We start from the raw sequence: 15,109 nt of genomic DNA, 5'->3' as shown, positions 1-15,109 counted from the left end.
TGAAATATCCAATAAATGTCGTTCCACTTCATGATTGTGTCCCACTTGTTGATTCTTCACAAAAAAATACAGTTTTATATCTTTATGTTTGAAGCCTGAAATGTGGCAAAAGGTCGCAAAGTTCAAGGGGGCCGAATACTTTCGCAAGGCACTGTATATACATGCGCGCACGCACACATTTGCACAACTGCACCCACACCGGCATGTGCGCACCTCGACACCTCCTTGTTCACTGTAATAACCAACATCGGGAAAAGTCATTGACTTCTATACTGCTTCAGTGGCGTGAGAAGCCACACTTGAAAAGGAGGCCCTGAAGGTTATATCCTCCTAAGATCTCCTTTAGTCTTCCTGTCAAAGTAGATTGAACCGAGGGGCCTCATGGCATACAGCCTACCCACAGCCCTGGAAGAGGTATCCGCCTGGACTGTTCATCACTATGTGGTGTGGTAACAAGACAAGGGCTCAATCTCAATTGGTCTTTCTCCGATTCCTCGCATCCTCCTCCACCTTAGTGGAGGTCCAAGGTCCATCACATTGGATCTTCTTGTCCAATGTGTTCTGAGGAGGCGAGGATGTGGGGAATGCTGAATTGAGCTAGAGGTAAGGGCTCATGCAGCGTTCAAAACAACTCGCAACTCAGAGATCTCTGACTTCCGACTTCAGTGCGTTAAAGACAACTGGGAACTTGGCGGAAAAACTATATTTTTGAATGGTCATCCAACTCTGAATTTCATTTCGGAAACAATGGCATCTTTCTAGGGCTCCAACTTTCCTACCTGAAGACCACTGCAGTCATGATTTGACCTTGTTTTTTCCTCCGAGGTCCTAGTTGACTTGAAAGCACCATTATCCCTCCCACTCACCAGTCGACGAGAACATTGATGTCATCTCCACCCCACAGGAAACGCATGGTGATTCGCCACCTGATATCTACTGGGCCACGCCCACTCAGGGGACTGAGAGGGAGGCAAAGCAAGAGCCCTATTTCTGGCCAAAAGCAGATCCTTAATTACTTTTAAAGAGGTGAGTTTTTGTATGGAGGGTAATGAGTGTCAAATTTAGTCAAGATAAACATGATTTATTTGGTTTGTTTTTGATTATTTGATCTAATAGAAGTTTCGTAATGCTTAGGTTGTTACAAGTGTACTGATGTATGTGATGCACATCCCGGCAACTGAGAAAAAATGATCAGTTGTCCCTGTTGAAATTCGAGACAATCTATGCATATTCATGAGGCTAGTAGAGCATCTTTCTCCCTATTATACAGGCGGTTGACGTCAACAAACTCCTCATGGATTCTTATTTTTTCATTTATTTTTTTAAGTATTCAAACAACGAGATGTTTCCACGAATCCAAAGAGGAATAGGCGGGAGCTTGACACCCGCCGTTCCACTCTGTGAACAACGAATCCAATTGTTAGGGGAGACATAGATTTGGATATGACGAAATACCTCTGACAGCTGCCACGGCAACAGTGACAGACTGATTGATGTGTGATTACTCCAGTGTGCAGAGGAAAGATTCATCAATCTTTGGAGGTGTATTGATCCTCAGTGTGATCAATCTGACATTGGTATCTTTGGGGTATTGAGTACATTTTTTTGTCATTTAGCAGATGCTCTTATCCAGAGCGACTTACAGGAGCAATTAGGGTTAAGTGCCTTGCTCGACATGTTTTCAGCTAGTCGGCTCGGGGATTCGAAGCAACAACCTTTCGGTTACTGGTCACTTTAAAAAAGACCTACCGCTCATAAAACAAAGGCAGTGCGCCATTAATGACCATCTACATGCCTGAATTATTTAAAATCTACGTTTTATTTTTGGCAGCAAATCAATTGCACGAGAAGCTTTCTTTCTCTTGTGGATTGTTACTAAATATTGTTGGAAAGACTGTCCCTGACGAGCACTGCTCTACCAGAGTCAAGTCATTCTAATAATATAAAAACATTTGGATTGTTTACAGGCTAAAAGCCGTGGTACATTCTTAGTGGATGACTGCTGCATGTGTGCGTTGAGCGTTGTCATTGTCAAGTGACAATGAATGACAATGAATGTCAATGTCACACCAGGGTCAGAGGCAAAGTTTTTAAAACACACGGCCTTGGTGGAACTTGTTCATACTTGCATGTGTCTATTCCGTGGGTATGTATCTATAATATTCACACAGTTGCCTAAGTGAAAATTGCTTCACTCCTGGTGGAAATGCGCGCGCGCGCACACACACACACGTCTCCTGTCAAGTGAGTCATATCGCCAAACATCCTTATCTTAAAATCAAGCCACACTTAAAGCGCTACAATTACCTGCATGTCACAATCAGCGTCAAGTTGAGCGTCAAGTAACAGAAAAATTCCTGACATTGTCAAGATGACTCAAGGAGACAACAAATCTCCTTGTGATACACCTTGCAGGAAACTTTTTCCACTCTTTGTAAAATAACGGATGCAGCAAAGGTGGTGCATGGAAATTACAATTGTATATTATTGGCTAGAACAAACAGGCACTCGAAGACAACACACCTTTACTCATAGATCAGAGTCGTAGATCCTATTTCCATCTTATCTTATGCATTTGGCACAAGGGATACATCTTGTACATTGGCAGAATGAGAAAAACGATGGGCTTGTCGGTAGCTCAAACTGAGATGTGACAGAGCACGCCGCTGTCTAGAACTTCAATTAGGTAATTGACAGGTGCATGTGGAAAGTGTGCCAATCAATTACCACCCCTCTCTTCTTGGTCTCCATTTCAGTGCAGAATGTTTTCAGGAGGATAGGCAGAGGCAGGAGATGTGTCACTCAAACGATAATTAATTAGAGCTTAACCCTTTGTAGAGGCTTCTGTCTGCCTCTCCAGCAAGAGATGTAAAACCATCAAGTAATGTTCACACACTGTCACGTAGTCTAGATTTAACCCAAAACCCTTTAACTACATAAAGTTAAATTCCAAAGCAGATTTAGTTCTTCAGACATTACATTGCTTTGCAGTAACAGGGTACAATGGCATTTCTCTCCGGTATATTTAGCTATCAACCTTTCAGACAGTAACTGAGCTTTCAGACAGATGCCTGAAGGAAGAAAAATGTCATTTGATAGTTTGAGCTGAATCATATAATGATAGACTAGATACACATCCAGCAGCAAAAGAACACCTTGTTTCAGACAGAGAAAACTGATGTCACTGCAGGTTTCAGGGTGGGTCCTCCTTATGTCTATCTGGTAGATGGTAAAAGCCTGCCCCCTACTGGCATTTGTCAGGTGACTGCATCGTCATACAAGAGGAAAAGGACACCTGAATTGCCTTGTTATTGATTCATTAAGTCATGGTATTGCTGAATCCATTCCATGTAACAGTACAAAAAAAAGTTGAGTTGAAATCTGAGAAATAGAAAACTACTGTGTATGGGATAACCAAATTTAGTTACCTAACAAAAGCTTAGCAACATGTTCCTGCATGGTCAAACTCATAGGTGAACAAAATAATGCAGCCTACCTACCCTGATTGGTCAGTATTGAGCAAAACTGTAGTGAAAAGGGCTGTACACTTACTGTGATGGCTACATTTCATGAGTAGGCTAACTCCACTGTCCTCCATTTGTTACCTCACTCTGACGGAAAACGGTGCTGAAAAACTCCCACAGCCACATGGCAGCCCGCCCTGCAGTCCAAGTAACTTGGTGTTTCTTTCTGTCCCATCTAGTCACCTTGTTAATCAAATAGTTTTAGTGAAATATCTACAGGGTTAGAAGTAAGGGAACGTGAGAACATTTCAAGTCTATCACCAAGAGACCAGGACTAAATGAATAAACCGTGTTTAAGGTTGAGAAATGTGTCGTGGCATTTTTTTATTAAAGTTATGCATAACCTTCCAACTTGATAGTTTGTGTGTGAACTTTATGACATTATCAGCTAGAATTGTCAGATCACTGGCACATCAGCAGTAGCATGGGCAGGCACAGGGAGGGGAAACCAGACATGATTACCAACAGAAGTAGAAGGGATGAGTTTTAGACCAGTTGTAAAAAACACACTGAGGACCAGGACAGAGCCCCTGACTTTTCCATGCTGCTTAAACACCATCCTATGAGGGCTCCACGCAAAATGTGACTCTATACCCACTCGTATTATTCCTGTTCATTAAGGATAGGATAGTGTGATATGGGTGGAGCAGCCTAAAAGGAGGTCGAAAAAGCCCACAAAAAAAAACATGCAAGCAACATGGGAAACCACAAGAGAGAAAATAAATACATCATGGGATAAAAAACAAAAACACACACAATACATTATCTTAAAATGTTCCTTTCACTTGTCGCTTCTTTTTGTGTGTTTAATATATATCCTAAACACACGGCTTTTTACATTTTGGTGCAGTTCCCCTTCTTGCAGGGATGACTAGGAGTAGAGAGAAATGGGAGGGGAGACAGGGCGACCCACAGCAATTGGAGTGGGGACACACGGGGGGGGGGGGGCTGGATTCGGGACAGTCCCTCTTCCCTGATTGCCTTGTGCTGACGGAGAGGTGCGGGAGGAGAAATCCAAAGGAAACCCCCCTTCCTCCAACTGTCTCTCGCTCATGCTCAGTCTCTCGGGGAGAACCACTGTGGGAGGAGGAAGAGGGTACTCAGCAGTTGAGTGGACAAGCTAAGAGGACATCCAGGTCAACGAGACAGCAGGGAGGCAAGAAATCAACCCTTCCATCTTCACCGTCTCCCTTACGGCCTGATGCAGAGGCCTGGGAGGGGAAGGGGCTGACGTTCCACGACTATCTTTTATCTAGGAACAAGATAATAACAGAAAGGACCCGGGCAGTCAGACCTTAAACAATAGCTCAGCTGTCACGTCTCACATGCTCATGGGTTTTCTAATAAACACAAAAATCGCTAAGACTAGACCCATGTTACCTTTGTTGATGTCCGTGCCTGTCGATGATCTGGCCGGCCTCTGGCGTAGTAGACTGTGATACTTGGCCTCTACCTCCTGATAGAAAACAGACAGGCAGGGAACAGTCGGAAATCAGATTTGATACGCATGAACGTAAAATCAACGTTACTAATTAACCCTTATCCTACAATTTCACTGTCCTGCGGACATAATAACATAATACACAAATCTCCACCAAAAATCTGTCTGTTTAAACTAGAGATGTTTCATGGGCTGCATCTTAAATCAACCGCATCCGCCGATATCGCCCTTCCGCATCTGCGGCGAAAGGTGGCAGAGCTAGAGTGGTGTTTGTCAGACCGTGAGACATCCCGAAAATTGTTCTCACAAAAACGTCTCCAGCGTCCGAACAGTTTGGCCTACAAAATGATTATGACCACTCTATTGAAAGGTGAGGTGCTCTAGGACGCCCACAAGCCTCACCAGACTCGTCTGAATTCGGTACAGCCTATTCTACCAACTTCTGTGTGTGGTGTCCAAACAATTTTGTCTAGACACTATGACCCCTCTGTGGACATCTGAGACCCGATGGTGTCCTCCGCTTTGCTCTAGGATGCCCACAAGCCTCACCAGACTTGTCTGAAGGTCCACGGTACCAGTAAAAAAAATGATGGAAGTATATATGGAGATAGTTTAGTGTCTAAAATAAGAGGATAAATAACATGTAAAAACAACAACATTTAAATAGTTTCCTGAAGTCTCAGATATATGACAGACACTTTATAACAAACCTCATTTAGATTTTACTGCCACCATCTGTTGTTCCATGTAGTGAATCTGTTATTCAATACATTTCAACGGCTAATAGCAGTAATGCCAATATTTTGTTTTTGATACCTTAAGGGTATTAAATTATCCTTATAGCTAAATGATCCTTGGTATGACCATCTTAAAACAATTCCATGTTAGCTATAACCAACCAGTCAGACAGTCAACCAACCAACCAACCAACCAACCAACCAACCAACCAACCAACCAGCCACAACATTTTGTCAACCAACCAACCCTTAGTCAGTCAACCAGTCACAAACCAACCAACCATCCCACCCACCCACGTGTGCATACCTTGAGGTGGTTGAGGTTGGTCTGCAGGTTGCGGAGGTGGGACAGGACCTGTCGGCTGAAGCTGGAGATGCTACCTGCCTGTGAGGCAGAGGAGAACCTCAGGCTGATCCCAGAGTCTCCTGCCCCGCAGCCCCGCGAGGCGCTCAGCTGCTTCCCGGTGGCCTGGAGGTCATCGTCCGTGCTGCTCTCCCCCGAGCCCCCGTAGCCCTCCAGGACCAGGTACCCTGCTGGGAAACGCAACAACAGGGCACAACTCAATAGGCACCAAAGGGATGAAAACGGATTGAAACAACTTGTCCATAGGGGGGAAAAACGAAAAGAAAAAAACCTGCTTGTTTTTGTTTTCCGTTGCCAAATTTCAGTTACTAGTCCAAGGCTCTAACCACTAGGCTACCGTGCCGCCCCAATGAGTATGATCAAGCGGAGTCCCTGCTGTTCAGCACACCTACGCACTGGAGGTCCTAAAACCTAGAGTTATCTAGCACGGGGTTCTTTAATAATGGGGAACCCAAAGTTGAAAGGGGTGCCTATTTCTGTTCTTCTCCGGCACTAACACTCTCCTTATTTAACACTGGGAGATTGGTTGGTTCAATCAGGTGTGTTGGTGCTGAGCTAAAACAAAAATGTGCAATCTCTCGCTCACTCACACACGACCGCAAGCTCACCATAATCCTCGGGGGACTCAAAGAAACCCGTGTCCCCAGACACCAGGTCCTGAGCCGGATCCTCAGGGTGGCTGGCCTGGGTGCACATCCCGGAGCCTTTCTGCACAGCCCCCCGGGCACGGCTGTCCACGGGGGTCCTCAGGGACGTGGTCCTGAGAAGACGCCCACCCCCCGAGGAGGAGCGCCCAGCACGCTCGCCGTCCTCCTGCGACATGAGCTGGGTCACCAGGACCTGCTTCAGCGCCGACACTAGAGGAGAGAGGGGACAGATAAGGTTAGACCAATGGAGGAGTGTGTGATTCTAAATGAATTGATTCCCCACCAAATAAAATCTATATATGTAAATGTATGTTTTGGGGAGGAGCGCTATCCCTGACCAACCGGCCTGACCGGGTTCATATAACTCTAACTGATTTTCCTGGCTAGAAAAGTCTTGATGATTGAGGTAGATGTCCTTTCACTCACATGTCTTTAAGGCATCATCAGCCCTAGAAGGACTGAAGCCCAGCCCGTCCGATTCGCTGAACCCGTCTACGGCCATGCGGAAGGGCAGCCTATCTGCAAGGTCCGGGTCCCTGTAAAGCCCCTCCTCCCGGCTGGGCTCCTCCTCTTCGGGCTTGAGTCCTACAAAGGACTTGGCATCTGGGAGAGAGGTCTGCATCACGCCACCAGAGGCAGCGCTGCACTCTTTATCTGGGGAGATAACAAGGACAATCTAGATACAATCTAGATACTACTGGAGCGTGTTACTGATGGAGGGTGGAACGTAATAGCTGGAATGGAATACATGGAAACACATCAAGTCAGTTTCATACATTCCATTCCAGCAATTGAAATAAGCCCATCCTCGATTCTAAAGCGATATCAGCCTCCACTGCACATTACGCAATATCGCTAACTGCTACTGAAAAGTTCTTAAATACACTGATCACTCTAGACGGGGGAACACGGGAGAGGTGAGGTGCTAGCTCAGTTACCTATAGACTGGCTGCTTCCAGAGGAGATGCGGTCCGGGTCCTTACCGAGTCGGGCTACGTCTGCAGCAATGATCTCCACACTGACACGGTGGGAGAGAACGCAGAGACAGTATCAGGAGAAGCAAGGTCATGGTCATCATGATATACACTTGCTGATGAATAAAACCAAAAGAAAACCAAGACGTTTTATACTGAGAGGAGGAACGTACTCCGTTTGAGGTAAGTGGATGCCGCTTTGCGGCTTCACTTTCATGGCGTCCGCTCTCTGGGTGATCTGCCGCTGCCACCTGGTGGAGGGAGGATAACAATTCACAGGCAGACAGAGGCGAGTAGACTGTGGATAAAAAAAGTGTCCTTTACCTCAGACCTAGGACCAGATAAGCCTAACTGCATTGCTAACCGTAACCATTAAGACAGGTGAGAAAAACATCTGACCCTGTATCAGTGGTTAGGGGCAACTTCTACCTAGGGTGAATTAAATGTTTTTTTTTTAAGTAGGGGCTATAATGACTAAACCACAGTGTCAGGAGGACTCACATTCTCTGCTCTGATACGGTCTGGGCCATCAGCTCGTAGATCTGTGCCCCGTTGTCCGACATTGAGAGAACAAAGAACGACTTGTTGTCTGTTGGGAGAAGGAATAGCAGGAAAACAGGGACAGACTCCTGGCTGCATCTCCAATCACACCCTATTCCCCATATAATCCACTACTTTTGACCACAGTCACATAGGGCTGCCACATAAGGCTCTGGTAAAAGTTGGACTATATAGGGGGATAGGGTGTCATTGTGTTAAGAAGGTTAGATCTAACAAACAGATTTCAATAGAACACTAGAATGGTTATTGGCATTCCATGGTAGCATGACTACAGGGCGGCCATCTTTGTCAGGGAAACTAATAGTATGATTGCATCTATATGGTAACTCACCTGTGGCCACAGAGCGCACCAGCACCGCGTTGAGCTTGATGATGGGGCTGAAGATGTGCTTGGTGTCGGCGGTGCCCGACAGGTTTTTGCTGTGGCACTTGAGGACGAGCCGCTCGTCCTGCTTCTGTAGCAGCACCAGGATGTCCTCCAAGAGCAGGGTGTACAGCTCTGAGACCAGAAGAAGAGGGGATTTATCCACAGAATTACATAGAACACTTCAATGGATATAGACGTCACAATTATATTACTATTATATCTCATTAGGTGACAATCGTGTTTGTTTTGTGATTTCTCCCAATACATCATATGGTTTGTCTTAGGGGCCAGGAGTTTTTACTAACCACATGACCTGACATGGAATTAGTTCGGGCCCTGTCTGCAGTTGTAGTGTACAACTAGGGCCAAGAGTTTCCCCTGGTTGGATCACATTGGTCAGGAAAATCCTCCTGGCCCTACTTATCCACATAAACGCCTGATGAAGTCGTAAGCGTACCAATAGTCTTGTCCTTGTTGACCTTCCATGACAGTGGTCCCTCGTGGATCATCTTCTTCTTGGTCAAGTCCAGGTTCTGAGTGTGGAGGGAGTTAAGGTCAAAGGTCAGATTAGCTGGGTTTATTTGTTTAGTCAGATCCCCATTAGCTTTCACTTTGGAAACAGGTACTCTTCCATGCCAAAGAATGGAGCGGCATGACCTAGTCTCGTTCCCCCTTTTAATAACTGCAGTGGCTCCCTCGCAGAAACTGAAGCAAAAATGTTGCTTCAAGTCAATTGTGGGTAGTCTACAGACTAATATGCTTTGACAAATGCTTTATAGATCGCCTGACCTTGAGCTCTGTAATCATGGGGTTCTCCGTCTGCTTCAGAGACGAGAGGTCTAGCCGCCTCTGGTAGTCCTCCAGCCTCTGTGGAAAGAGAGAGAGAAAGACGGAGAAAGAGAGAAAAAGAGAGCAAAAGAAAGTGAACAAGAGAGGGAGAAAAAAAGATAGATAGGTACACAGAAAAACAGCCGTAAGCTGGATGCTCTGCTGCTACAGGCAGTATTAGACTAACCAAGAGACACAAACCCCATATTCTCTCTGCAATAAATCACCTGCCATCATCTCTGCTGGCTCTAAGAGGAACAGTGGGAGGACAGATTTCAGAGTGGCTGAGAAGCTTTCTCGGCAGAACAGGGGTGAAATGAGACAGGGGAGATGTGGGAGACCCGAGGGGATAGGCTGTGCTTCCGTACCTGCCGTTCCCAGATGACGCTAAAAATCACACCTACTTGTTTGTTTTCAGACTCCTTCACCGCTTGGTTGACGTGGTTGAGAATCTTCCTGCAGCAGTCGCCTGCCTTCTTTACCTTGTCTTTCTCCATGGTGTCATCTGAAATGAAATTACAAGAGAGGAAGGGTGATGAAGATTCGGTGGAGGAAAAACAGGAAAAAAAACACCTCTGTGGGGTACTGCACAGCAAATTGATATTTTCCTGCACCCATTAGCAGCCGATCATATTCGAAAATGAAGACCAAGTAGAGGTCATTAACATTCCTTAACAGCTGGTTCTACTTTATGTTCAGTGCATTTTATTTCCGCGAGGGAGAACTAAACCAGAGCCAAGATTAAAAATGATGGGACTCAAATAATGTGAGAACATCTCCCAAAATGTGCATTACCAACTTTGGAAAATGCCAAAATAATCATCTCAGTTTAACCGAGAGCACAGATTTAATTTTAGCCGGGCTGGCAGCTCCTAACACACACAGGCGCGCATACACACACAGGCGCACTGACACACACAGGCGCACTGACACACACAGGCGCACTGACACACACAGGCGCACTGACACACACAGGCGCACTGACACACACACAGAGAGAGAAAGGGTGGTCACTGGGACACCACAGTGGAAGGACACTGCTATCATTAACGCTGCTGTAAGCGCACTGCCCTGCATCACTGTGATGGCCCAGTTCACTTCGAGCCCAGTGCCATCACCTCATTGTCAGAGTCCAGTACGCTTTTTACATTATCATGCCAAACACAACCAACCCGTACTGTGCTGGCTCACAGGGCGGCACACAATCGGCCCAGTGTCGTCCTGATTAGGGGAAGGTTTGGCCAGGATAGGCCGTCATTGTAAAATAAGAATTTGTTCTTAAACAACCTGCCTCATTAAATAAATGTATTTGTATGTATTTTCACATTCTTGTACTAGCACGGTTCCAGCAAGTATTGTGGGTGTGTAGTCAGCCCAGTACAGTGCAGCTTGGCTTAGTAGAGTGGACGAGGTATAGGAGTGTGTGTGGTCTACCTGTGTACTTGGCGATGTTCTCCAGTAGAAGAGGGTACTTGGTGAGCCTCTGCATCTCCACGGGAATGATGTCCTTCAGTTGGAGTCTTCGACACAGTCGGTTACTCTCAGCCTCCTGCGAACGCACAGTGACGTCAGGTCAGAAGGCCGCAGGAATGATGAAAAGAGCAACAAAACAGTCACGATGTATCCTTTTCGTTCATATATATACTTCACCCACCAGTGACTGTGGCTTTGACAGAGCTACATCGTGAATGGTTACTTTCTACAACTTTCGTTAACGTTTAAATTGACTGGATTTGAACAAATCATCTTCAAATGCTATCATTGAACTACACAAGCTTCCCTCAAACATCCCAATTCCGTGTCATATACATTGTACTGTACAATCTGCAGAAGTTGATTACATAGTCAAATACCTGACCTAAACCTCAAGTAACAGGCAGTGCCCAATAGCCCTGTGTGTGCACTCCAGTACCTGCGCTGCCCTCCCCCTGTCCATATCTCCTCCTCTTCTCTCCTCCATTCCTTCACTTACCTGCATGAAGGAGGTGAAGCGCGAGTCCTTCTTTTGCCTGCTCTTGATGAGCTCCAGAGCAAAGGGCTGGTTGCTGCAGAACGTGCCCACCGCCTGCTTGATCTTCTCCTCCTCGCCCCCGCTGAACTGGAAAACAACACAGGCGAGCCAGGCGAATCGGGGTCAGTCGCCATGGCAACTCCCTGCCGCCAAGCCCTTGGTCCTTGCGTGTGTGGTGGCACAGTGACAGATCGATGGGGGGGGGGTCTAAATCTGCCTCTACATGCTTTAGCCAATTTCCTCTGACTATCATTGCTGTCATAAGCGGTGGTTAAGGCGAGTTTCCCCTTTCTATGTAAGCACTTTGAGCATTTGGAAAAGCGCTTTATAAATCCAGAATAATTGTTATTAAACATGTATAGACAGAGTTTTGTTTTGCTAAAGCACGTGTAGATCTGGGACCAGGTTAGTGGATGGGTTCTGCCAGTCCATCTGTGCCACACTATCGTTTAACAATTTTACTTCCATTCCGCAAAACACAGCAACCATCTTTACCCTCCAGTTCATTGCCAATTAAAAAGATAAGCAATCCCATAAAAGAAAGTGGGTGTTTATTCCGCAGTGAAAAGCAATTTCAGGCAACGGCACAGCTTTCGTGGTTTGTGTGAGAGAGAGAAAGACTCCTCTCCAACAACACAAATATTACATGAATCCTATTCCTTTGGGGAAAAGGCTTGAAAAGAAAAAGAAAAGAGCTGTACTCACCCAGGACAGCAAGTCGTCTCCTATTTGGTCGATTACGGACGTCTCGTTCCTTTTCCGGATTGTTGCCATTTGCTCAGATATCAAAACTGAAAAATGAAAGGGAATGTAAGAGGGTCATTCTGACATTGTGCCTGTGTGTGTGTGGGGGGGAGGGGGTGCATGTCATATCAAAGTGGGAAAGTGTGTGTGTGTATGTGTACATGTTTGTGGTTGAGCATGTACATTCCTGTGTGTGTGTGTGTTTGCTTATGTCCACGCGTGCAAGTACCATGCAGTTGAACAATGTCCCCCAGGTTGGTGAAGATGTTCTTGATGTCGGCAGGAGGCAGTATGGCCTCTCTGGTGAGCTTCTGGTAGAAGATGTTGTCCAGCACTTTGAGCATCCGCAGGTGGGCCCTCTCAGTGTAGAACAGCTCTGTAGACACAGACCGACAGCGCTCATCACTATTGTAGACTGATAAATGACTACAATTAGGCAACCATAAATAAGCGATAAACAGTGATGACGAAAACGGTTATTTCAGCTTGTTCTTCGGGGGTTTTGGCCCAGGTTCCTACTAGGAAAGACGCATTTGTGAAAGTGACAAATGAATAAAGTTTGTTTGATTGAGTTTGCAGTGGTTACCACACCCTACACTGTTAGTGAATGTTTGTTCAGTGCACTTTACACTCATACCCATATACAGTGCCTTGCGAAAGTATTCGGCCCCCTTGAACTTTGCGACCTTTTGCCACATTTCAGGCTTCAAACATAAAGATATAAAACTGTATTTTTTTGTGAAGAATCAACAACAAGTGGGACACAATCATGAAGTGGAACGACATTTATTGGATATTTCAAACTTTTTTAACAAATCAAAAACTGAAAAATTGGGCGTGCAAAATTATTCAGCCCCCTTAAGTTAATACTTTGTAGCGCCACCTTTTGCTGCGATTACAGCTGTAAGTCGCTTGGGGTATGTCTCTATCAGTTTTGCACATTGAGAGACTGAAATTTTTTCCCATTCCTCCTTGCAAAACAGCTCGAGCTCAGTGAGGTTGAATGGAGAGCATTTGTGAACAGCAGTTTTCAGTTCTTTCCACAGATTCTCGATTGGATTCAGGTCTGGACTTTGACTTGGCCATTCTAACACCTGGATATGTTTATTTTTTTGAACCATTCCATTGTAGATTTTGCTTTATGTTTTGGATCATTGTCTTGTTGGAAGACAAATCTCCGTCCCAGTCTCAGGTCTTTTGTAGACTCCATCAGGTTTTCTTCCAGAATGGTCCTGTATTTGGCTCCATCCATCTTCCCATCAATTTGATCCATCTTCCCTGTCCCTGCTGAAGGAAAGCAGGCCCAAACCATGAAGCTGCCACCACCATGTTTGACAGTGGGGATGGTGTGTTCAGGGTGATGGGCTGTGTTGCTTTTACGCAAAACATAACGTTTTGCATTATTGCCAAAAAGTTCAATTTTGGTTTCATCTGACCAGAGCACGTTCTTCCACATGTTTGGTGTGTCTCCCAGGTGGCTTGTGGCAAACTTTAAACGCCACTTTTTATGGATATCTTTAAGAAATGGCTTTCTTCTTGCCACTCTTCCATAAAGGCAAGATTTGTGCAATATACGACTGATTGTTGTCCTATGGACAGAGTCTTCCACCTCAGCTGTAGATCTCTGCAGTTCATCCAGAGTGATCATGGGCCTCTTGGCTGCATCTCTGATCAGTCTTCTCCTTGTATGAGCTGAAAGTTTAGAGGGACGGCCAGGTCTTGGTAGATTTGCAGTGGTCTGATACTCCTTACATTTCAATATTATCGCTTACACAGTGCTCCTGGGATGTTTAAAGCTTGGGAAATCTTTTTGTATCCAAATCCGGCTTTAAACTTCTTCACAACAGTATCTCGGACCTGCCTGGTGTGTTCCTTGTTCTTCATGATGCTCTCTGCGCTTTTAACGGACCTCTGAGACTATCACAGTGCAGGTGCATTTATACGGAGACTTGATTACACACAGGTGGATTGTATTTATCATCATTAGTTATTTAGGTCAACATTGGATCATTCAGAGATCCTCACTGAACTTCTGGAGAGAGTTTGCTGCACTGAAAGTAAAGGGGCTGAATAATTATGCACACCCAATTTTTCAGTTTTTGATTTGTTAAAAAAGTTTGAAATATCCAATAAATGTTGTTCCACTTCATGATTGTGTCCCACTTGTTGTTGATTCTTCACAAAAAAATACAGTTTTATATCTTTATGTTTGAAGCCTGAAATGTGGCAAAAGGTCGCAAAGTTCAAGGGGGCCGAATACTTTCGCAAGGCACTGTACGGGTTAAAAATAGCAGATTTGGACACTGATAAGCGACAAAATTATAACGCAGTGGCTTTACAGTAACATGCTATACATGACGTCAGAGCTCAGGTTCTCCGCTTCACAGCGCAGGTTCTTTTACTGACAGCGGTTCTGAACTTGAACACAATAGCGTTGAGATGTTGCTCCCATCCCTCCCGCTACCGTGGAAACATTTTTTTTGTCGTCGGAGGGAAATACTGTTAAAGGGGGCTTGATATATTTTGAAAGATGAGACATTGAGGATTATAATAAATACCACTTTGATGTCATACAAGCAAGCCAAGCACCCGTTAGTCCAAATGGGCACTTCATATTTCCATATCATAAAACTAATTTAATATACAGTGCCAACGTTTATGATCACTGCGTTTGATGTACAGTCACAAGATGACATGGCGTCATAAATTAATATTTCTGGTGGATTTCACTCTATTTTATGCATACCAAAATGACAATCTGCATCTCTGAATTGACTTGTGAAAGCCTAACACTAAGATTGTAATTTGTCATTTAGCTAGCCATGTTGACAATACAACACGCTTTCAAATGATGCCGACCTGACTAGATTGCGATTTATAATGGACCGTGTTTGGAATGAGTAAACAACAG

The 15,109-nt window shown here is 45.1% G+C and overlaps 1 protein-coding gene across 3 annotated transcripts in view; it reads right to left on the bottom strand.

Moving 5' to 3' along the window:
* Positions 1 to 2,908: 2,908 nt before the first annotated feature.
* Positions 2,909 to 15,109, bottom strand: part of LOC135552532 (rho guanine nucleotide exchange factor 12-like) — a 74,782-nt gene continuing 62,581 nt past the window's right edge. For all 3 annotated transcript variants that reach the window (XM_064984209.1, XM_064984211.1, XM_064984210.1), the window contains 16 exons: positions 12,428 to 12,574; positions 12,160 to 12,245; positions 11,416 to 11,541; positions 10,878 to 10,992; positions 9,848 to 9,948; positions 9,405 to 9,482; positions 9,073 to 9,148; positions 8,580 to 8,747; positions 8,189 to 8,276; positions 7,861 to 7,938; positions 7,652 to 7,731; positions 7,140 to 7,367; positions 6,675 to 6,923; positions 6,010 to 6,236; positions 4,905 to 4,980; positions 2,909 to 4,776 (listed from right to left, as the gene is read on the bottom strand). In XM_064984209.1, coding sequence (XP_064840281.1) covers positions 4,766 to 4,776; positions 4,905 to 4,980; positions 6,010 to 6,236; positions 6,675 to 6,923; positions 7,140 to 7,367; positions 7,652 to 7,731; positions 7,861 to 7,938; positions 8,189 to 8,276; positions 8,580 to 8,747; positions 9,073 to 9,148; positions 9,405 to 9,482; positions 9,848 to 9,948; positions 10,878 to 10,992; positions 11,416 to 11,541; positions 12,160 to 12,245; positions 12,428 to 12,574 — 1,934 coding nt within the window. In that variant the 3' untranslated portion in view covers positions 2,909 to 4,765. The remainder of the gene's footprint in view (positions 4,777 to 4,904; positions 4,981 to 6,009; positions 6,237 to 6,674; positions 6,924 to 7,139; positions 7,368 to 7,651; positions 7,732 to 7,860; positions 7,939 to 8,188; positions 8,277 to 8,579; positions 8,748 to 9,072; positions 9,149 to 9,404; positions 9,483 to 9,847; positions 9,949 to 10,877; positions 10,993 to 11,415; positions 11,542 to 12,159; positions 12,246 to 12,427; positions 12,575 to 15,109) is intronic.

This window comes from Oncorhynchus masou, chromosome 13, assembly GCF_036934945.1.
Source record: "Oncorhynchus masou masou isolate Uvic2021 chromosome 13, UVic_Omas_1.1, whole genome shotgun sequence".
NCBI classification, from domain to species: domain Eukaryota; kingdom Metazoa; phylum Chordata; class Actinopteri; order Salmoniformes; family Salmonidae; genus Oncorhynchus; species Oncorhynchus masou.
Note: the sequence above shows the minus strand (reverse complement) of the source record. Positions and strands in the feature narration are given on the sequence as shown.